Raw genomic sequence first — 22949 nt, forward strand, 5'->3', positions numbered from 1 at the left:
AAGACTTTGATTCAATTCAAGTTCCTCACCAACCTCCAGAAGTTGCAAGTTTTAGTGAAGTCTCTGAAACACTTTATGTGCCCATTTCCACATACAGTGATAGTTGATTCCTCCTCATGCCTGTCAACAATGCACCTCTAAACACCTAATTGTTATGCAAGCGGGTCTGCATGATCCTTATTTCTTCCTAACATAAAAAATAGTACCAGCAGATACTTCAAAAGCCAGGCATTAAAGGTGTAGCTTGACAATGAAGCAAGAACAGACTGAATCATGCACAATTGTCTAACACAGGAGAGCAGGTAGACAGTGTACACACACACTACTGCTTCACTAGTAGCTAGTTATTATGAAAGATTTAAATAAATTTAGATATTTTATTCCTCTTTTCTATTGGTCATCCAATGAGAAGCTACAAATATTTCCACCTGCACACAATCTGCCCAAGTCAGGATCACAGTTAGTTTAATTAGACTCTCACTGTGGAAAAAAAAAATCCATCTATCAAAACACCAATCTGGGCCCTTGAGAAGATTATAACTCAAGACCAATTTAATATATGAACCAAAGCCTGATTTTTATCTTCAGTTCTCTTTATTAGGACATTAAGAAAGTAAATGCCAACCACCTGTAGTAAAACTTACTCATAGGACACACTGCATTTGCTACTGTGCCTTGTTTTACTGGTAAGGCAAAGACATCCTGGACAAAACAACAGCGGTCTGTGCGTTTGCACTTTTTGTAACTTCTGCATAGCCAGGCTCAGGCAGTAGGCCAAACTGTCCACAGAGCTCCAATAGTCAAATGTCCATCTTTGAAGCAGGGTCCTGCAGCATCTTCTGCTAGACTACTAGAGCAAATTCCTACTGGCCCCTTGAGTATCTTGACCACCTTGTGTTCAGAAGGAGTGGAGGTACAGTCAATTCCATTTTAAAGCTCAGCAGGGCTCTTAGCTTCAGAGACAATGCTGTGCAAAGTTTAGATTCATCCCTGATACAACAGCGATTTTCTTTCTGCCACCATGCACCCATATATTCAAGCATACTTCAGAGTTTAGGAATGGTTTCAGCTAACAAAAATCTGCACCAACATTCAAGAAAAAGAAATAAAGCCTCCCAGCTTAACAAGCAGTGCAAGCTTCCTCACAGCCTTTTCTACCACTGAATATAAGACTACAGATAGGTAATTAAGAAAATGTGCAACAATGGGAAATTTCAGACTAGTGTAATGAAAGCAACTCAGCCACCACCAAATTGACTCCAAGTTTCTGTTAATTCTAAAACTGGTGACAAGGCCCCTCAATGAGAGGCAGTGAAAAGCAATAGGTTGGGTATTCTACTCCAGTTTGGGCAAGTGTATAAATGCAAACATCTGCTGCTTCCATTCCAATCACCTGCTTTCTGCTATTTTTGTATCACAGAAAAACAAGATTTATTCTCATAGGAGGTAAAGCAACATGCATTGCTTGAAGTTCCATCTCTAGTATCTCTTCCACTTCCTGTTAAAGATAAGCTTCTGTTTACTCAGATGAAATAAAGAAGCCTAATGAGTAAGAGGAAAATCAAAGCCTCCTCTTTTGCCATCTAGCCTTCCCTCCATGTTCAGGCTTTGTTTAGCTGGCAGAAGTCCATTGAGACTGCTATTTCAAAGGCTAAAGAGTGATAAAACCCTGACCAACGTTCTGTCTATCCTCCTCAGTCAGCTAAACATCTCTACTCCCGCCTTGCAAAGATATCAGTCAGCACCAAAAACGTCACCAATTCCTTTCTAGCAGTTTTATTCATGACTTATATCGTATTGAAAGAAATGTTTTACTAAGCAATTTTATTTGAAACTTGTGAAATATCACCAAGTTAACAAGTAACACAGCACCTACCTCCTGCTTATTGGAGCTCAACACATCATCTTTTGGGGCTCATACAGAAGAACTAACAGCAAAGGGTTACAAAATGACAGAGCCAAATTAAAACTTCTTTTTTTAAAATGGTCTCAATCATTATCACTTACAATGCAGTGATCTCCGCAAAGACCATGCTTTCCAGGGAGCTCTTCGGAAACATCCCATTTACACTGCCTCAACTGGTATCAGATGAAGGTTCTTCATCAAGAGGGTGGTCGGACACTGGGACAGGGTCCCCACAGCAATGATCATGGCACTGAGCCTGATGGAGTTCATGCAGCATTTGGACAACACTCTCAGACACATGGTCTGATTTTTGGGTGGTCCTGTGTGGTTCCAGAAAATGGACTCTATGATCCTTGTGGTCCCTTCCAGCTCAAAACATTCTGTGGTTCTGTGAATGGCAAGTGGTATTTGCACTGCATGGGACTCCAGGTCAGGTTCTAGTTACAGACACTAAGCACTGAGCAGGTGTAAGGTGCCAAGGCACAGCTGCATTGGCCATGGTCAGTCACAGGAGTGTCCTGCCCTCGAAGGTCTGCCTAGACATACAGGAAAAAATCCACTGCAACAGGCATGTAACACAATAAAGGCATAGCAAGAAGAGATGATCGCTTGCCTGGGCCAAATAACATCTGAAAAAGAAAGCGATTATCCAGGAGAAAGGTATTCCTCTGCACTGTGCTTGTGTTTTAACTTGAAATGTTGTTTCCCATCCCTCTGAGCTGGCATGGGAGTTAAGAAAGTTTGCAGAAGCAATGAATTTTAAATGAGGAAGCTCAGACTCCAGTAATACTATACCAAAGTCTGATTGCTGAAGAGACATGTTTTGCCAGCAACCTCACGATGAGCAGCAATGAGATCAGGGGGAGGGGTGCACACACAAGCAATTTTGCATGGTGTCTCACTAAAACAAGTTTAGGCAAGTATTTTAGGTTGCCTATAGGAGCATTTGAAGTTTTAAAAACTGGTTACATGCAAATATATTGTAGCCTCAAGTTCCTGGTAAGATGCCAGCATGTCCCTGTGCACTGAAAGGCTCAGACAGCACATAATGAAGGACATTATTCTCCAGTTGATGTCCAGATGTTTTGGTACACACCTCCCATTAACACATTGATGAAAAGAGAATCCAATAAATCCCTTGCAAAGTCAAAGGACTTTTACTGGCATTATAGACTTGTGACAAGATATCTTAATGACTTTTCCAGGGCAACAGAGATGGAGGTTCAAGACATTCCCCTTCCACTCAACCTCCCCATAGAAATTATTTGGGAATAATAAAGCATTGGACTTTAAGCTGAGCAGACACATTTGATCAATAAAAACATTCACCCCAAACACACATGTTCATTTAAGCAAGACGAGCTCAAGGAACTAGCTCAAGGTAAGAGCCCAGAATTGTAGGTCATCACTTAATAGTCACAATTCCAACCTTCACATTTCTCCTGCCTCTCCTCATCCACTCACTACAGGGTCTCAACTCATACAGTGTTGTGTGCTGTGACTGCAACAATAATTTGTAGAGCTGGTGATGAACTGGAGCTAAGATCTGACTGAGCTGAACATTTTGGGGCTGAGGCTAGGGCAAGACGACTGTATTACAATCATTTTCTAGTCACATCAGGTTCCCAGTTCCATTCCCTCTGCTGGAAAAACATCTTTCCCAGCACAGTAGGTCTCCTGGGGACTATGTACCAGTTTCAGACTTCAACACACCTATAACCATAAGAGTCTTGCCAAGAAAATACTAGTAAACTCCATGTTGCAGATGGTGTACCTAGGCTAGGATCAACAGCCATGAACAGGAGCTGAACCTAAAGTGCTCCCATGTGAATTACTGTTGATATCTACTTACATTTTCTCACCATACACACTTTGAAAACAGCTAGTAGCAACAACTGAAAATAGGTGTCACACAAGACTTCTACTTTTGAAGATCAAAAAGATTTCTGAAAGGCTTTCAGATGAAGAACTAGACCTCTGCAGCATTTCTCTTTCCAGAACCAGTATTGTTTCAGTCTGTAGTCGTCTCTCTGTTACTTGTGGCTCAGCTCGCAGCTCCAGCTAGTACCAAATCCAGTTTGCCAGCTAGGCTACCAAAACCTAGGTCACTTGCCACAGTGAAGGTAACTAGAAGACAAATGTTAATGAAGGGCTTAAAGTGAATGCAGTTTTCAAGGCACTGTTTGAACGCTTCCAGCCATTTTCAAAGACATCTACGAATACTTCTGTATTATAGTGGCACCTGGTGGCAATTGCCTAGACTGCAGTTCTCAATTCTCATTAACAAAGGATAGAGATAGAACAGCAAATTAGAAAAACAGAGAAATAAAAGTGCAGCGTCGAGATTAACGATTCCTGCTGAGCCTCATTACTTCTGAGGCACGGAACACACACAGGTTTCTCTCTTATACAGCACCAGCAGAGATTAGCAGCCTGTGACACTGTCCCCTTGACTCACCAGCAGGTGCTCAGCAGGCAGAGTCAGAGGCATTAGGTATTACACCCACTATCACACCACTATTTTACTTCACCTTTCAGTTGGGTGTAGTATCTCTTTGCCAGTCTGATGAACATAGTGAAAGTTGTCCAGTTTTACTGTCTGAGCTTCTCAGGTCTTCCACTGTAACACTGACCTGCACTCCACCCTCCGGAGCCCATGCAAGTTACAGAAGTGACTTATAAATGATATTCCCACTATATCCACTAGAGAACTGTAGCCTGCAGTCAGACAGTCCCAATCTTTTGTTTGCAGAAATGCAACTGCAATACAACATATTTTTGAAGAGTTAGACGAGTCTCATTTCTGTATCAGCCAGATACATTAAAAAAAAAAAACACAACAAACCACAGGTGCATTCAAACAGCAGCCTAGTGTTTTCACTGCTTGCTCTTAACATCACAAGAAGTACTGATTAAGAGCATGTGCACTTACTGCTGCCCTTCAACTCTTTATTAAGTGAAAAAATATATTGATATAGGGCCACAAACCAGTTTAAGGTGGATGTCTAATACAACAGTCAATCAGGCAGGCAATACTGCACTGCATGACATTTTATACTCAACTTGCACATCAAAGCCAACCGGGGCATATCTCATGTCTCTGCTGAAACCACGTGCTAGAATTACCATCAGTAAACATTCTGGAACATGAGAGGAAGACTTCGGCCACAAAGGTAAGAGTATCCAGGGAACTCACCTACTTGCACACACAAGAAAAGCTTGAACAAAAAAAAAAAATCCACAAGCATTTAAGACAGCAGTACCAAAAGGCGCTTACATCACTCCAGTACAACGTCCAAAACTTCTCAAGTGTCTTAACATTGCATGAAGAGTTTTCACCAAAAAAAACAAACCCTCCCCAGGCACTAACAGAGCATGCCAGGGATGAACACAGTTTTACCAAAGCTGAGAAGCCTCTCAGTAGCACCTCTCATGCCAAAGGCTGTTTGATAGCCCCTAGCCATACACAGGGCCAAGGAAGCGGCCAAAACAGAAGGAGGTAGATGGGTAAATAAAGGGTGTGTGAGAGTGAACAAAGTATTGGGAATCCTGGTCTCTAGTCCCTTCTCCTGAGTCACAAATGCTTTCTAGCTTACTGTTATTTAATGCATACTGCATAAAACAACAAGTGAGCACAAAACCCCAAGGCTGTCCCCATCTTCTGAATAACCAAGTGCAATGTGGTTATGTGAGCCTAAGGATGAAGTGTGTGGGAAGAAGTTGCGAGGGCATCACATCTAACAAACTTACTGTGCAACATCCCTCAGTCTCCAAAATGTGCTTATTACTGCTAAACTTTAAACATCAACCTTAGCACTCTGCCATATGAACTTGAAACTATACAGAAACACACGCAGTTTAGGAACAAAAATCTCTACTCTGCTGAAACCCACAGGAGCTTTGCCACTGACTTCAGCAGTCAGTTTCACCCTGAAACTGCAGCATTACCACATTAAGCTATTGATTTACAGTGTGAACTGCCCCTGTCTATGACTAATACCTCTTCTCTGACAACTACCACAGGATAAAAGAGGCTTCCAAGGTCATGTGCAACAACAGTCAGTAATTCCACTTTCTACTCAACATCACCACTAATTTTTTTTTTTTTTTTTGCACTGCAAATTAAGAAGCAACATCTCTGGCAGATTATCTGCATTTCAGAATTTTATCGGGATCTCAGAATTCAATACGTAATCTGCAATGGTGCATCTGCTGGTTTGTACACACAAGAGTGCTGACAACTTAGCCACTTATACCATGAGCAAGCTCGCACAGAAAATAAAGGGAATATTACAGAATTCAGTATTGCAGACCTCACGGTTCAAGCCAAATGAACCATGAAACTCCTCCTATTTTCCTTTCTGTTAGGCTTCCCTAAGAAAGGAATAGAGGCAGATCAGATTTGATTCTAAACTTCAAGGTTTTGTAACAATGAGCTTGCTTTATTACCTGCTTGCGGATCTCATCTTACATAATTGTATGGAGGGAACATGGTTACACTAAGCTCCTGCCATAGTGCTTTGCTAACAAGATTTAGGGCTTGAGTAGACTTGTTTTTTTTTCCCATACTTCTACCTTAATGACCTTTTTATCTTTACATAATTTTAGTAAGGCAAACCCCTAATTAGAAGGAGGGTATTATCTGCATATGACTTTTGGGAATCTTTTTTTTATTCTACTGTCAGTGTCTGCGCAGGGAAATAAGGACAAGAGCACAGCTTTTGTAAAATCACACAACTATGTGATGTTACAGAAAATGCAGTTAACTACAGACAAACAGTAGATACAGAAGTATGCACTCATCCTTTACCTTGATCAAGTTTATTTAACTTAATCAACATGCATAAAAAATAAAATGATATCAAGAATTAGTGACTTAGTGTGTAATGATTTACACTGTCCCTATTGGTTAATTATAACCTTTCTCAATAAACTGATTGGATAAAAATCAAATCTCCTGGACGTGGGCAAACAGATAAACTCCTATGAGGCAGAAATTGTTTACAAACACCAAGAAGGAAAAAAAAAAAAAAAAGATTTTCCAAAGCAATCCATTGCAATACCATCGCTGGTCTAGCTGCAAGACAGGAAGCATTCAAAAAAAAATGGCCAATGATCAGGCAGTAGAACTTTAAAAATGGGCCAAACACAAGTTAAAAGCAAACAGCACATATACAGTTTGTGCATCTGCTATGTATAGTATATACATACTATATATAGCTTAAATACTATCTGCACACAACTACAGACCAGCAGTGTGAGTGAACAAGGACTAAACAGTGTCACATGCTTGGAAGATGTTTTCTGTCAGTCAGCCACACACCCACCAGGCAGCACACAGCTCACTGACGTGTGCTGTAAGTCTGTCCAGAGCAAGTCTGTCCAGCTGCATGACTATAGAATAGGGATTCTGGGCCAAAACACTTTGAAGTGGTTTTGTTTGGCTGGTTTTTTGTTTGTTTGTTTTTTCTTTGCCCCCCTCACCTCCCATTTTTTAAAGAGGTAGGAGATGAGAGTTTATGGGATGCAAGAATCTTCCAGAAGCATTTCACACTCTTTTGCTTCCTGCTTTGCATTGACAGTTTTACCAATTCCTAATGGCACAACTGTCCTGGACTTAGAAGCAAAGTGATCTTTGTCACTGCTAGCTGATTTTTCTTATGATTTATTTCATATTTTCAACAACAGAAGACAAGGAAGTAATACTTCTTCGTAACTGAAGTGACCACTAATGATGGCAACAGTGAAACATTATAAGCTAACTAAACCTAACTAAAATCCTGTTTCAAATACATAGTTATGATTAATCCTTTTTTCCAACATAGCAGATATTTCTCATCAAGAAAACTCAGCTATTTTTCTTCAGCCTCTATGGCCTTCTTTTGTGCATCTATATCAGAACATGCCTACTTTGCTCATTAGCATAGTAAACTGACACTTTTTTTGCCATGTACTATTTGTGTCAGAGATCCCCCCAGGAACTCGGTGACCACTTCAAGATCCCTTCAGTCACAGAAGGGCTCATGTTGGAAGGGACTTAAACATCATCTAGTTCCAATCCCCTTGCCATGGATCCCCTTGCCACCCACTAGATAAAGTCTCTGATCAACAACTTACTTTGGTCCCTTTGTGACTGACACATGCCAGATATAATCTTCTGTTTTCTCTACATCCAAGCATTTGATGTTTAACACAGTTGTTCCTATCTAGTGAACGCAATGTACTTCAAGATACTAACAGCTGAAAGAATAAAAGTGAAAGGTGCAGTAAGCATCACATTGGCCCACTAAAGAGGAGAGAACCAAACTAACAGCACTAGGAAGATGCTTACTTTAGGTCCTTCTTTTCCCTTGGATCTCAATCATCCAACAGAGGGGTGAATGACTTCAGAGACTTTGGTCCACTGAATAACACTGTTACTGTATCTCTATAGAAACAGACTTGGAGATTCATCGTTCCACATATATATACACATCTAGTTCTACTCAGACGTTTTTAATGGTAATGTTTCTTTGCAGGCAATTTTCAGTGACATAAAATATACAGTTCATTGGGGTAGACATCTCAGAGGAAATACATCCACAGACACCAAACGGGGAAGGCAGAAGGAGAAAGTTCACAGGTCCTTCAGTCACATACTCTAGCAAGTCTTACGAGCAAGTCTTAACTTATGAGAAATACAATAATGCTGAATACAGGGAAAGAATTGTCCAGATTTAGATGCCTAGAGTCCTTTGAGGACTCCAAAATAAAGTGTAATGTATATGCTCTCCCAGCATATGCGTATCCTTGTCCTAGAAAGATTGGGGGATTGCTTATGCATTCTATGAACACTTTAATTACACTATGTATTTTGGATGTTATAAGTAAGGAGTTTCTTTTGCATTTCACCTTAACAGGTAAGCTGGCCAACACAGGTATTCTTCACCACAGTGCATGACACATCTATAAACCAGGACATTAACACCTTACCACATGGTATTTTTCCTCAGCACATCTTTTGAAGTATCCAAAGGGTGGCTGCACCCCAAGAGCCATCCTGGCCAGCTGGAGAACTCTGTCACAGAAGCTCTGTGACAGTAAAGGAAGGAGAACCTGCGTGTGACTTGTAGTGACCAACAAAGATCATTCATATCCAGCAAGATGGTGGGAAGGAACCTTCCATGTCTGAGAACCACCGAGGTTCAAATCAAGAGCCACGGCTCCTGTCTTGCACTGTTCAGCTCAGCAGAAACTGAACAGCTTGAAGGTACTCACCCAGGAAAAAAGATGCCAGGCTAACAGTCTAAGCAGACATGCACATGCTTATTCTTTTTTATCTGCCAAAACCTAAGTTATACTGTGCAGGGTAGAACAGCGTGAAAAGGGAAAGGGTGGGAAGGACAGGGGGAAAGGCACATAACTGAGTATCCGCAATCCTTAATACCCTTCCAACTGATGTTGAATATATAATTTGAACAGTACCTAACCACAGACTCAAATACACAAAAAGGAATTAACCCAGGTATCCAAATAGTCAAGCCTCTGAGAAACATATGGAAATAGGACATCATTCTCCTTCCCTCTTCCAACTACCTCTTGGAAGGAAAGTTCCTTTCCTTAAAATAGGGCCATCTTTAGAGGTTCTGCTTTTGAAAGTTAGTTTCAAGTCATGAAAGCAAAATGGATAGAGACGGTTCCCCAAAATATTCACTGGTCCACAAGCCTTAAAAAATAAAACAGGCTGGAGAGCACTCACATCACTCTCAATATTTCTTTCTGCCTAATGTGCTCATTTTCACAGAGCTTGTTATGAGTACTAAGCATGGAGCCCATCCACATTGCAAATCCTGTTAGAGCCCTAAACACTCAGCAATGCTGTTGAGTGCTGTAATAAGCAGATCTTCCTTGTAAGCCATAGGGACAGAATTTAAAAAAGGACTAAAGTATCACAATACCCAGATTTATAGGAATAAAAAATCCATGTCATACACTATTAACTAAATTCCCTAGACAATACATGGAAGAAATAGCATACAATGTGGTAAGAAAAAAAGAGGATGTAAACCAGTCAGCAGAAATTACTGAGTGAGATGTGATAAAATCCATCGCTTTAAGTTCCACAAGGCTCAGAGTCTAAACATCCATCCTTCCTCTACATGCCATTCCAGAGAAGACAAATACATTGATATTTTCACTAGAAAATAATTATATAGGGATAAACAACCCTTTCAGCTGCCTAACACAAGCTTAGGTTTCCCATGATTGAGGATAATAGAAGATAACTATGGATTTCACCTATTTTCTCTCTCAAGAGATTCCTTAGCATCTCCCCACACTTTTCTGCTGAAGATGCACACCAGCTGCAATAAACACACCACCACCCAGCTTTCACTTCAAACCATCTTCAGACAAAAGTACACTCCTCATGCTGGACTTATCTTGCAAGACTCTCTGCTACATAACTTCGGTCTCCTTGCACTACTGTCTGGTAAACTATACTCTAGACTCTGAAGAGTAAAGGCCTCAGCTTCTGCTTTGTGAAATACCTTGATAAATGAAGGAGGATATGGATAAGAGGCAGCGTGGTAAGAAAAGACCTCAGTGGGTCAGCCATAAGCTATTCATTTAGTTTTAATTCATGCCTGATACATCTTTACAAAATGTGTCCCTAAAAATATTAAGGACAGAAATACTACAGCCCTTTGCAACCTTTTTCCACACTTTGCTGTTTTTACAGAAACAGCAGTGGTATTTATAAGACGGGAATCCGGCCACATTGGGCTAGGAGATGTTAATGAGTGGCCCATGAAGACCTTCATATAGCTGCACACTCCATATACCACGTATGTTTGGCAAACTAAGTAATGAAGCACACCACTAGTAACTTGCAGCAGGGCTACAGAGAAGCCACCTCTCATTCATGCAGTGTGCCTAGGAATGCAGGCGAGTCCAAAACAAGAGTTTCAGCTCCCCTTGCTAACTTTCTTTCTCTCACTGTTGGTGATCAGGAGTTCCTTCAACAGAAGACAGAATCAGAAAATCATTAAGGTTGGAAAATACCTCCAAGATCATCTTGAAGACAGTCAAACCATCACCCTACTATACACATTATATTATGGCAAATGTATTTAGCAATCTCAGCACAGAACCCAGACCTAAACTTTTCATAAGCAGTCTCCAGTTACATATCAGCATGTTGCCTAACACACAGAACCGATCCCTGCTCTCAGGCATTCAACAAGCCTAAGACTGCTAGAGAAAACAAAACAAGAAGCACAGAATCATCACATTCTTGTGCAGCAGGCTAAGCAGAGATCGGCAACAGCTTCAAGAATTAAATATCTAGCATAAAAATGATTATTATTATTTTTTTAGTTTAGGTAAGATTTCCCTCATAGGTAACTCAGAGCACAAGACAGGGCTGCTGAAGTACCTCTAAACATCCACAAGCCAGTACTCAGCAAACCCATAGTATGCATGGCATCCTGAACCGCTCAGTACCACTTACACTTCCAAGAGAAGCTACCAGGACACTGGTAACAGCTTCCTCCAAATGAGGAGTAAAGAGCAAGGAAAATGGCAAGACAAAAGAATTGCCAGTGTTTACAGGCAACAGTTTGTTTGGAATTGCTGAGTGTGTTGTTTTAGTTACAAGTGCATGAGCATATAAGAACATCCACTTAGGCAAGCACAGTCCTCCCTGCACTGCCACCCAGAGAACAGCCCTTATGGACTGCAGTGCAAGATTTCAAACCCAACACATCAAAAAGGCATTTGCTGTCAGGCTGTTTAGACAAATAGATCAGCTGATGAGGGTGTTTGCCAGACACACAGAACAGATTCCAGTTTTCATTTTAAGTTAACTAAGTTACTATCTGGCCATAAATTTATCTTCCTAAATGTTGGGAAGACATTTTCCCTAATAGGGTGCAATCATCATCATCGTCCGAAAATAGTCTGTCACCTCAGAGAAACCCAAAACACTAAGAAGAGAAAAGGAAGCATGACCACACACCCAGTTATGATAGAAGGCCCCATATACAGAGCTAGTTTCCAGCTAGATCCAAAGTTACAGCAAAGAGATGAGTTCAGGGATCATTGTTTTGGACAGACAACCCAGGCAAATTCCAGGAGCAGATTAATCACATCTTTACTAGCAATAACCATTTCACCACCTACATTGTAGAGGACTCTTTATGATACCATTAATAGATACAGAGGAAATAGGCAACAATTAAAATAAATTTTTTTCAACGTCATTACCAATACCATCCAGATGTAATGAAGTTACCAGTCTTGATACAGACAGGTTGCTGTCTGGGCACCTCCTTCATCTTCATCTCTGCCACTTACACACCAACTCCAGCGCTCACTGATCTCTCCTGCAAGCCAGCTCCACTCACCAGCCTGCTGTGGAAACGCCAGGTCTTCTGTAGGGCTAGCAAGATGAAATGCCAACCCAACAAATACCAGAGCCAAAGCAATGGGGGGGGGGACAGACATGCCTATATGTCCAGAAGCAAAAGCAACACAGAAAATTCCCCTTGCTAATTATCAACCTGGACACTCACTGAACTACTGTGCAGTAAATCTCAAATAAAAGAAAAAAATGAAAGTCATTTTTGCACAATGTGAAGAACTGGTATCCAAAACAAGAATAATCTCCCTTCAATACCTGTTTGCTACTTGAACTCGTAACTTTGCACTAAAGCAAACAGAATGCAACTTTAAAGTGGCCATTTTCTAGAGAATCCACGTGCTACTAAAAGACTTAGGCTTTCAGATTTACCGGAAACCTCTCTCAATAAAGCACAGAAATCATTTGCTACAAAATTTCATTTTCAGAATAACAAAAAAGTTAGATTCTGCAAATCTCTTAATAGACATACATATCCCAGTAACATTAAGTGGTCTGATGTCTAAGAGGATTTGGAAGTGACAAAATGCATATGTACTTTGAAATTAACATCTGATTTGGCTTGGCCAGCAGAAGCAGAAAGTCGCTGCCTTTTTGGCAGCTTTTGTCAATCAGTAAGTCTCAAATGCTCACAATGCAACCAAGGTGATAAGAAGAACCATTAAATTAAATTGGAGAGCAAACCCATTGCAGAATCCTACAGGTCAGGGTGGAGAGACAGCAAAGTTTTCATTCCTACTGTCAAGCTCCCTGCATGTTATGTTTGCACTAGGTCTTGCTGACCTCAGTGCAAAATAGGAATTACATCTGCATTTGGATGACTCTCTCTTGAAAAGTTTCTCCTATATTGCTAACATGCATCAATATATCCTTTATATACATCCATCTATTTTGTTTAACATAACACTGCACTGCTACCAGAAAGGTCTCACTCTTTCCTGAAGCTTGAGAGAGAAACTGATGCACTCTGAAAGAATGCACTAAGCATTTTGTTTCTGTGGCACAAAGTTAAAACCTAAACACCCTTCTCAGAAGCTTTTGGGAAGTTCTGTAACAATGCTTAAGACACGCGCCCTAAGGAGTTATTTCACCAAGAAAATTTGCATAGTTAAAAAACACAGTATTATTCCATGTGTAAGAGATTCACTTTCCCCTGCAACTCATAGGAGATGACATCTACTTTATACACAGCTCATTATGACTCTATGCTATAAACAGACTGTGAGAATCAGGAACACTGAACAGACAGAAGCTCATTCTTTATGCAAATATCCCCAGGAAGCAGCATAAAGGCAAGAAACATCAGATCACATTTTGTTCTGTACCGCTTACAAAGTAGTCACTAAAGGGAATGTTTGAACACAAAGCAGAATTCTAGTTGGAGGCTTCCGCTTTTGCACTCAGGGGATTTTATACTTAGCTCCTCACTTAAAATAAGTAAATAAATACATAGTCAAACAGTGAAGTTCTTTGCTAGTATTTCTACCAGAAGAATTTTTGCATAGCCAACTACTCTGTACCCAGATATAGAACAGTTACTGTAGAACAACAGTCAGGCACTTAATTCCTAGGTGTACTCCCTAAGAGTACCTTTTCCTCTCACTTTGTGTAGGATTGGGATTTGACTTTTGTCAACATAATGGCAGTATAACAGGCATCCATCACAGATGTAACTCTGAGGTGCAGATTTTTCCAATGAAGCTAAGGAAAATCTAGTATGAAATATGTAATGGACATGACACGAACAGTTTCTTACAGGTGAGGGTGTACAATTGCAGAGACCTCCAGTGTCACTGGTCACAGCAAAATCAACTCCAGACGGCTAGGAGAGACATGTACTTCAGCTTTTCAGTGCTTTGCCTTTTGAGAACATTCATTCTCTTCATGATCATGTACTTCCCCAGCCCATTAATTTAACAATTAGGCTTCTTTTGAGACTTTAAAATAAAGCCCTTTGGTTTTGCTTAGCCAAGGAGAAACCAAAAGAATAGTGAAGCATACAATGGCTATGACTTCACGTTTTGAGCTCTCCAAGCTAGCGGCTCCTAAGACACAAGTTCCAGGACTAACTCCTAGAAGATCTCTTGCCCACATCTTTATCCATTCCATGAACATAATCTTGCATGTGAAGAATAGAGACCAATCCAGAACAGAACAGGTTCTCAAGCAGGCCTGTGGCCTCTCAAGACTCGGCTCAGACTACACTGCTCTTTGTAGTGAACACAAGCATCACAGCCCTGTTATTCAAGGATAGTACTCACATAGTGTATTTGAGGCTGAAAAGCTGTTCACAAGGGCCAACACTATTTAACATGCAATACTCGTCAGCAGTCACCAGATGTCACCACATCTCAAGAGACAGAGGGAAAGACATTAGCAGACAAAGCAACTGAAATAGAAGAGAACCTTTCTGTCATATACACACACCTTCAGGTCCACAGTAGGATCAGCAAAAGCAACTCGGTAACCAACACAGCTGCCCAGCAAATAACGTAATATATGCATATGTAGGAGTTAAAGGGCCTGGACTGCTGATCTGAGGTAGTGCCCTCTGACTCCTCAACCACCTAGGAACGCTGCCCTTGGAAGCTAACACATCGCAGCCCTGCTTCCAAGGAATTCCACAGCTCTCATACAAGCCTGAGGCTGGGTGGAACTGAAACTGTCATCACACACTCACAAATACATGATAATCTCAGTGCCAGATGCTAATGCATCTTGTAAGCTTGAAGTCTCAGATTAAAGCTTATTACCTTTCTCAAATTGGGTTATGGCATTCACATTTCAAACTGCCAGTGGTGAGATCTCAGTTCTGCCTTTTGTACAAGGTCGGATGCATGCACAGTGTGTTCTCACTGAAGGTAATGAAACTGCTGCTGACACAAACACTGCAAACCTCAAAAAACTCACTACCCTATTAGAATTGGCTGTAAAAGTGTCAAGAATAAATCAGATATGGATTTCTATGAAATCACCATCTGCAGAATTAAAAAAAATACAGATAAGCAATGCACATTCTCCTTGGTCAACAGGGACAGTAGTGCCAGTCCTAAAGATATTCAGGGTTGCTTTTCTTCTATTCAGTGGTCTCTCCATCTTTTTAACCACTTCTGATGAAAATGGCACTGCTAGTGCCACACAGATCTAGATTCCCATCCAGCAGTACCCAACACCAAATATTTGGCCCACTGGGCTATCATACTACCCACAAGTACTAGTCCTGTTTCAAGCTGAAATAATGAAAATAAATAGTTTGTCTAAAAAGTGATGTTACATCGTCTCTAGCAAAGCCTGAAGGGCAAAGCAGCTGCCACATCTTCCCAGCAGGCACATGTGAATTAATGGCACTCAGACCAGTGGTGCCTAAACTCTCAGCTGTACAAGAACACTTCACTCCTTCCAGTAGCAGGAAGGGCTAAACATGGCAGCAGCTCCTCACTGTAACAGCAGGCCTACAAGGCATGAATGAGCAAGAGATACAGCCAACGTACATAATTCACAGTAAGACTCAAACTTTAAAAAAAAGACATTGGTCTTTTCACTGAGTTGGTCATATTCACTGAGTGTGAATACACGATGCAGCAGACACAAGTTTGCTGACCCACACTGTTCCAGGAACAGGAGGAGGCCAGGAGCAGGCTCAATTCATGCAGGCTGCTCCAGGCATCTTCCTTCCCAAGGGACTTCCAGGTAACAAGAAGATGCTATGCACAGCCTCCCCGAAAAGGGTTAGAAAAGAGTTAGAGCTAGGCCACAAAGCACATAAATGGTTTCTGGTAAACCGTAGGCTTGACAGCTGTAATTTAGATATTTGCTTCTCTTCAAACCAAACAGGAGGGACAAAGAATGGGTGCAGGGGGAGAAAAAAAAGCTGGGGGGAAAGGAAGAGACAGACAGAGGGGAATTTAAGGGGTCCACTGATATAAAGGGATGTCATCAATATAGAGCTTAAGTACACTCCCCCACGTGAGACTCATTTTTTATTCCCCTCTTCCAAAGCAAGAAGAAAATCTGATCTAGATGGGAAACCCCAAGAATAAATCTTGACTTCAAGCAACTTAATCTGTACACATGTAGTTTTACTCCTAGTAACATGGAAATGTTTTTCAGAGCGAGAGCAAAACTAGAGATTGTAGTCCACAATATATTAGAATGTAACATAGCATCTCTTTTCAACAGCCTTGCAAACCAGTAGCACTGGGCAAACTAGGAAGCTTAGAGCTGTTTTGCCTCCACAGTAGATTGCTCTACATCAGAGAACATTATTAGCACACTTCTAAACCAGTTCACACGCCATATAGAAGGCTAGGAATGCTTATGAAACACCAAAAAGACAAAGCTTAAAAAAACGGTAGGGATATGAAAAACATAGACAGAAACGTGAATTTCAGTAGGAACCTCAGTATGCCACAGAGCACATACTCTATTTGGCACAAAAAAAGGAGGCTTCAAAAACAGAGGAAAATCACTTACCTTTTAAAAGGGGCTGGAAAGTTGGAATTTCCTGCAATTTTATGACATCTGGATCATTGCTCACGTTCCGGGAGGATTGTGTTCCGGGGGCTACCACCACTATGTCATCCATTTTTGCTCTTTGCTTGGCTGGAGATGGAGATGCTAGAAGAATTGGGGGGTGGGGGAAAGAATGCATAAACAAATTAATATGTATATTTAATCAGAATTTAACCCTCAAAGAATATTAACATGTTTAATAGAGAGCAAGTCTTCTTTATACAGTTCAAACACATCCCTGAGATCACTGACAACCCTCCCTTCTCCCCCTCCCTCTGGTAACGTGTCATGTTCAACAATTTTTTTCAGAACAAGGTAACGGTGCTGATTAAGGACATGTTGACTTCTTGCTCAAGTGATAACCCAAGATGATTTTGTTTCAGCGATAAAGGTTGAAGGCAAAAGCTACCAGAAACTTTTTATCTGTCAGCACTCCACCGTAGTAAGGCTCTTTCATATCCTTATATTCTGGGGAACAATTCAGTCCAAGAGCTTAATCTCAGAGACATTTGGGACCCCCGTCTCCACGCCACGCCCGTCCTGCTTTCTCCCCGTGGGACACCTCCCCACGCCGCCGACACCCTTCTCCCGGAGGCTAGCATCCCCACACCGCCCTTCCTCACGAGGCCAGCGGGCGCCACTGCAAAAAAGGAGGGAATCTGGGGCTGCCGTCCTCAGCACCCGCTTCGCCTCCCGTCCTCGGGGTCGCGGTGGCAGCACCCCCCAGCTCCACCGCTCCCAGCTCCCCTTCGCCACCGACCTGAGGCGCCAGGCTCGCAAGGGCGGCTCTCGGCCTCCGCGCTCTGCTCCGCTCCCATGGCGCACAATCGCGCTGCGACAAGCTGTGCCGTGCCGTGCCGTACCGTGCTCGGCCTCCTCCGCTCCGCCGCCCTGCACCGTGGTGGCCGCACCACAGCCACCACTCCCGCCCAGGCTTCCTGCCGCCTGCGCCTGGGTCACGGCAGGCCCCGCCCGGCGCCACGGCCAGGCGGAGCTCCGCTTAAAGGCACCGGCAGGGTCGGGAGAGGGGCTGCCTGACCGCCCCGGGAACACCGCAGCCCCCCGGGGGGTGCGATTTGCACAGCCCACGTCCCGCTACCACGGCTCCCTGCGGCGCCTCGGCCTGCCCGCCGTGGGCCCTGCTGCTGCCAGCTCCCGGCCCGTCGCTGGGCGGGGGGAGCCGGGTAGCCCCCCTCTTCTTCTTTAATTGAGGGGCTTCATTTCCCTGGCCATGCAATGGGAGGCAAAGCCACCAAAGTCCATAGCGTTAGTGTTAGGGTTAAGAAACAATTTTTGATAATGAGATGGGAGATTCATAGCCAAATATCATCATGTATATAATAAAGGAAAACATAAATAAATGATAGAAGGATGGAGGAGTGACAAGACGGACCTTGAGAGATAGAACAGGAACAACATGAGCCTTGTTAGGAAGATAAGATGGATAAGGTGGGTTAGGACTGAAGCCAAGAACTAATTAAAGTCAAGAACTGAAAAGGAGCATGCGCCAAGGAGAAGAGGTGAAAAGTTTAACCCTGAGGATGACTCCTTCCTTCATCTGGACGACCCCCGGGACGACCACCAGAGAGCACCACGCATGTGCAAATGGGAGGAGAGATAATTAGCATACGAAGCGAGGCTGATGTTGTAAATATTAATAAATACTAATGAATATGTAACTTTTAGGATATTAATAGTGATCGGGATGTAACGGGACTTGAAGCCAGATTTGGGCGCCTGCCCCTGGTTTCCAGCGCTGAATAAAGCACCTTCATATAATCACGTTGTGGTTATGTGTCTGCTACGCTAACGTTTTGGCGACCCAGATGGGACGGCGTGGGCACTGCTGAGGCGGATTGTGTCTCGATTATGCTCCAGCCGGCACCGAGGAGTTTCTCGGGGAGCCATCGACCCGCGACCGACCTCCGCTGCTCACAACGTACCACTGGATAGGGAAGCAAAAGGTGCTTTCTGGTTTTCGGTACCGATCTGGTCTGGAAAGCCTGCCGGTCAGACGCCGTGAAAGCCACGCTCGGCTGGGCAGGGAGCTCCCGGGGTAAGCCTAGGCGCCGTCCAGTAGACAGTAGCGAAAGCTCTGCAGGTTCGGCATTGGTGGTCTGGTATACGCTGCAGGATCAGCGTCTGGTCTGGTAATGGTCTGGTAAGAGTTGCTGTGGCGACAGCACTCTCGGTTTTAACTCTTGCGTTTGGCATGAGTGGTCTGGTATACACTGCAGGATCAGCGTCTGGTCTGGTAAGCGTTGCTGCGGCAACAGCTCTCTAGGTTTTAACCCTTGTGTGGTAAGTGCTGCAGAGGCGGCACCTGGCTTGTGGTTGCTTTGTAAAATTATATTGGTAATGGACAGGTTAAAAGGGATTTTGGGAAAGGGTGCGTCTATCCCACGATCGTCACCATTGGGATGTTTATTAGCCCATTGGAGAGAGGGAAGTTTTGGGCAAGAAATGCGAAAAGGGAAATTAATTGATTATTGTAATACTTGGTGGCCACAGTACGAATTGGAGGATCAGGAAAAATGGCCTGAAAATGGAACGTTACAATATAATACCATTTTACAGTTGATGTTGTTTTGTAAACGGGAAGGAAAACTGGATGAACTCCCATATGTAGAGTTATTTTTCTATTTGCATAGAAAATCCGAGTGGCAGCGTGCTTGTGGAATAATGGTACTAGAAATATTTGCTAATGAACAATGTCAAGCCTGTACCAGGGACAGGCACTGTATGAAACACGAAGCTATGAAAAATAATTGCTGTAGGGCAGACAGTGGAAATATAGATCTGGATATCGCACCGTCCACCCCAGAACTAAGTCAGGATAAGGCAAGGGGGGATGAAGATAGTGATAGTGATGGAAAGGAGGAAATACCAACTTTAGCATCCCCAATATCATATAGGACTCGGCAGCAGCAAAGGACAGGATGAGATACAAGTAAACAAAAAGGGAATATACTTGCTCCCCTCAGGCAGGGAGTAGGAACGGAGGGACTAATATATGTGAAAGTGCCCTTTACTCCTGGAGACTTAATAATTTGGAAACAGGCAGCAGGCACCTACAGAGAAAATACTGATAAAGTAGCTAGAGTGGTGAAAATGATAATTAAAACTCAGAATCCGGATTGGGATGACATTCAGGTAATACTAGACACATTAATGGACTCAACAGAGAAGGATATGGTATTACGAGCTGCTAGGGACAGAGCTTGTGAGGATATTCGGAATGGATTGGTACCCGGGAATGTTGATCAGAACTTCCCCGCTGAGGATCCACAGTAGGATTATAATACTGGGGAAGGAATGAGGAGGCTGAAGAGGTATCAGGATTGGGTACAAATTGGTGTACAAAATGCTATGCCTCGGACCATAAAATGGTCAAAATTATATAATGTGAGGCAAGAAAAGGCGGAATTGCTTTCCGTGTTTCTGGAAACTGCTAAAAAAAAAAAAAAAAAAAAAAAAAAAAAAAAAAAAAAAAAACAGAAACCGACCAGGCTAAATCTCAACTAGCCCTTTTTTCTTAGGGCAGTCACAGGAAGATATTCGGAAAAAGCTACAGAAACTGGAAGGTGTGGACTTGAGGAACATGGATAAGTTATTAGAGGTAGCCTGGAAGGTATATAATAATAGGGAGAAGGAAACAAGCAAGAGACAGCAACAGGGTTTGCTGGCTGTAATTCAGGGGCGAGGAGGTTTGGGACTAAGGGGTAAGGGAAGAGGAAATCCTAATAGCCGAGGAGCGGGGATAGGGAAAGGATATGCAGGTCCCAGTAGGAACAGGGTAGACAGACTAGGTTTGAATCAGTGTGCGTTCTGCAGGAGGGAAGGTCACTGGAAAAATGAGTGCCCCTTTAGGGAGCAACAGTTTTCCAGCACCAAGAACCTCTTTCAGAATCAAGAAATAGCAAAAGCCATGGTGCTGGGAGAATACAGTAGCTGACTAGATAATAGGTTAACAGAAGATAAGGAACCTTTTGTGAAAATCCAAATAGCGAATAAGGAGGTAAAGTTTCTTATTGACACAGGAGCTACATATTCAGTACTTAATGAATTAGATGGGAAGGTGGGGAATAAAAAGACTACAATTGTAGGTGCCACCGGGAAGGAAGAGGTACGGCCATTCCTTCGACCCCTCAATTTACGCTTTGGGGGTAAAGAGATAACCCATGAATTCTTGTATATGCCAGACTGCCCAGTCCCTCTTTTGGGACGGGACCTGTCAACAAAATTGAATGCCACCCTGGTCTTCGAGGATGGGGAATTAATTATGAAAATTCCAGAATCAAAAGTAGGACAGATTTTGATGATTACAGAGAAGACCGTCCCACAGATACCAAAAGAGGTAGAGGATGCAGTCATACCTACAGTTTGGGAGACAGACGTACCTGGAAAATCAAGGGTGCACAACCTGTGAAGATAGAGTTGAAGGAAGGGGTTAGGCCTGTTCGGATCAGGCAGTACCCATTAAAACTGGAAACAAGGTTGGGAATAGTGAAGATAATAGACAAATTTCTTAATTACCATATTCTGGAGGAGTGCAAATCAGAATATAACACCCCAATCTTCCCAGTAAAGAAACCCAATGGGGAATATAGCTGGTACAGGGCCTTAGGGCAATAAATGAAATAACAAAAGACATCCATTTGGTGGTGGCTAATCCTTACACATTGTTAACATCTGTGAAGGAGAAATATAAATGGTTCACAGTAACAGATTTAAAAGATGCTTTCTTCTGCATACCCATTGACAAGGGTAGCAGGAAACTTTTTGCCTTTGAATGGAAAATCCGCACAATGGACGGAAGATGCAGCTAACTTGGACAAGGCTCCCGCAAGGATTCAAGAACAGACCAACTCTCTTCGGTAGTCAATTGGCTAAGGAAATAGAAGACTGGACTAAGCAAGGATGTATCCAGGTACCAAGGGACCAATATTTGTTACTACAATATGTGGATGATACATTAATAGCTACCGAGAAGGAATCACAGTGCATCCAGGTAACTATTGAAATCTTAAATCAATTTGGAATGAATGGATATAAGGTCTCAAAAGAAAAGATACAGATTGCATGCTTAACAGTAATATATTTAGGATGCAAAATTTCACAAGGACAAAGAAGATAAGGAGTCAATCAAATACGGGCTATCTGCGATATTCCCGAACCTCAAAACTTACATGAACTGAGGGCCTTCTTGGGTATGACTGGTTGGTGCAGGCTATGGGTAATGGACTATGGGCTCATAGCTAAACCTCTCTATGAAGCTCAAAAGGCCCATGTGCTTGTCTGGGGAAAGGAACAAAAGGAGGCTTTCAGGAAGATGAAAGAGGCCCTCACAAAGGCACCCGCTTTAGGTTTCCCTGACCTGTCAAAGATTTCCAATTATTTGTCCATGAAAGACAACGATTAGCTTTGGGGGTGCTAACTCAACGGCTAGGGAGCTGGAAACGACCAGTGGGATATTTCTCCAAACAGTTAGATGCAGTAAGTGCAGGGTGGCCTTTGTGTTTAAGGGCGGTAGCAGTTACAGTCCTCCTAATACAAGAAGCTAGAAAACTCACCTTGGGGAAACGCATTGAAGTATTTGTGCCACATATGGTAACTACAGTTTTGGAACAAAAGGGGGGTCATTGGTTATCACCTAGCCAAATGATGAAGTACCAGGCTATACTAACTGAGCAGGATGATGTGACCCTAAACACAACTAATCTGTTGAACCCAGCACTTTTTCTAGGAACATCGCCGGAAGAAGGAAGTCTGAACCATAATTGTATGGAAGTCATCGAATATACGTATGCAAGCAGGGCGGACATAACGCATCTAACGGACATAACGGACATAACGGAGCTAACATAACGCATCAAGAGGAAATAATGAAATTTATAACGGCTGTGCAAAAACCCCGGCAAGTGGCCATAATGCACTTTAAGGCCCATCAAGGAGGAACATCAGAAGTTGCAGAAGGAAATAGGCTGGCAGACCAGACAGCTTGATGAGTTGCACGAGAGGTATGGAAACTGATGGCCTTGATTCCGTCAAAGGTAGGTCTCTCTTGTTTTAACTTCCCAAAGTTCCCAAGGTACTCCCAGGAGGAAGAGAAGCTGGCAAAACTGATGAAGG

The 22949-nt window shown here is 42.6% G+C and overlaps 1 protein-coding gene across 1 annotated transcript in view; it reads right to left on the reverse strand.

Moving 5' to 3' along the window:
* Positions 1–17735, reverse strand: part of BORCS5 (BLOC-1 related complex subunit 5) — a 73170-nt gene extending 55435 nt beyond the window's left edge. The window contains exons 1-2 of the mRNA XM_035308800.1: positions 17578–17735; positions 16779–16922 (exon numbers count right to left, since the gene is read on the reverse strand). Coding sequence (XP_035164691.1) covers positions 16779–16922; positions 17578–17635 — 202 coding nt within the window. The 5' untranslated portion in view covers positions 17636–17735. The remainder of the gene's footprint in view (positions 1–16778; positions 16923–17577) is intronic.
* Between the last annotated feature and the right edge of the window lie 5214 nt (positions 17736–22949).

Source organism: Oxyura jamaicensis, chromosome 1 (assembly GCF_011077185.1).
Source record: "Oxyura jamaicensis isolate SHBP4307 breed ruddy duck chromosome 1, BPBGC_Ojam_1.0, whole genome shotgun sequence".
Taxonomy (NCBI): Eukaryota; Metazoa; Chordata; class Aves; order Anseriformes; family Anatidae; genus Oxyura; species Oxyura jamaicensis.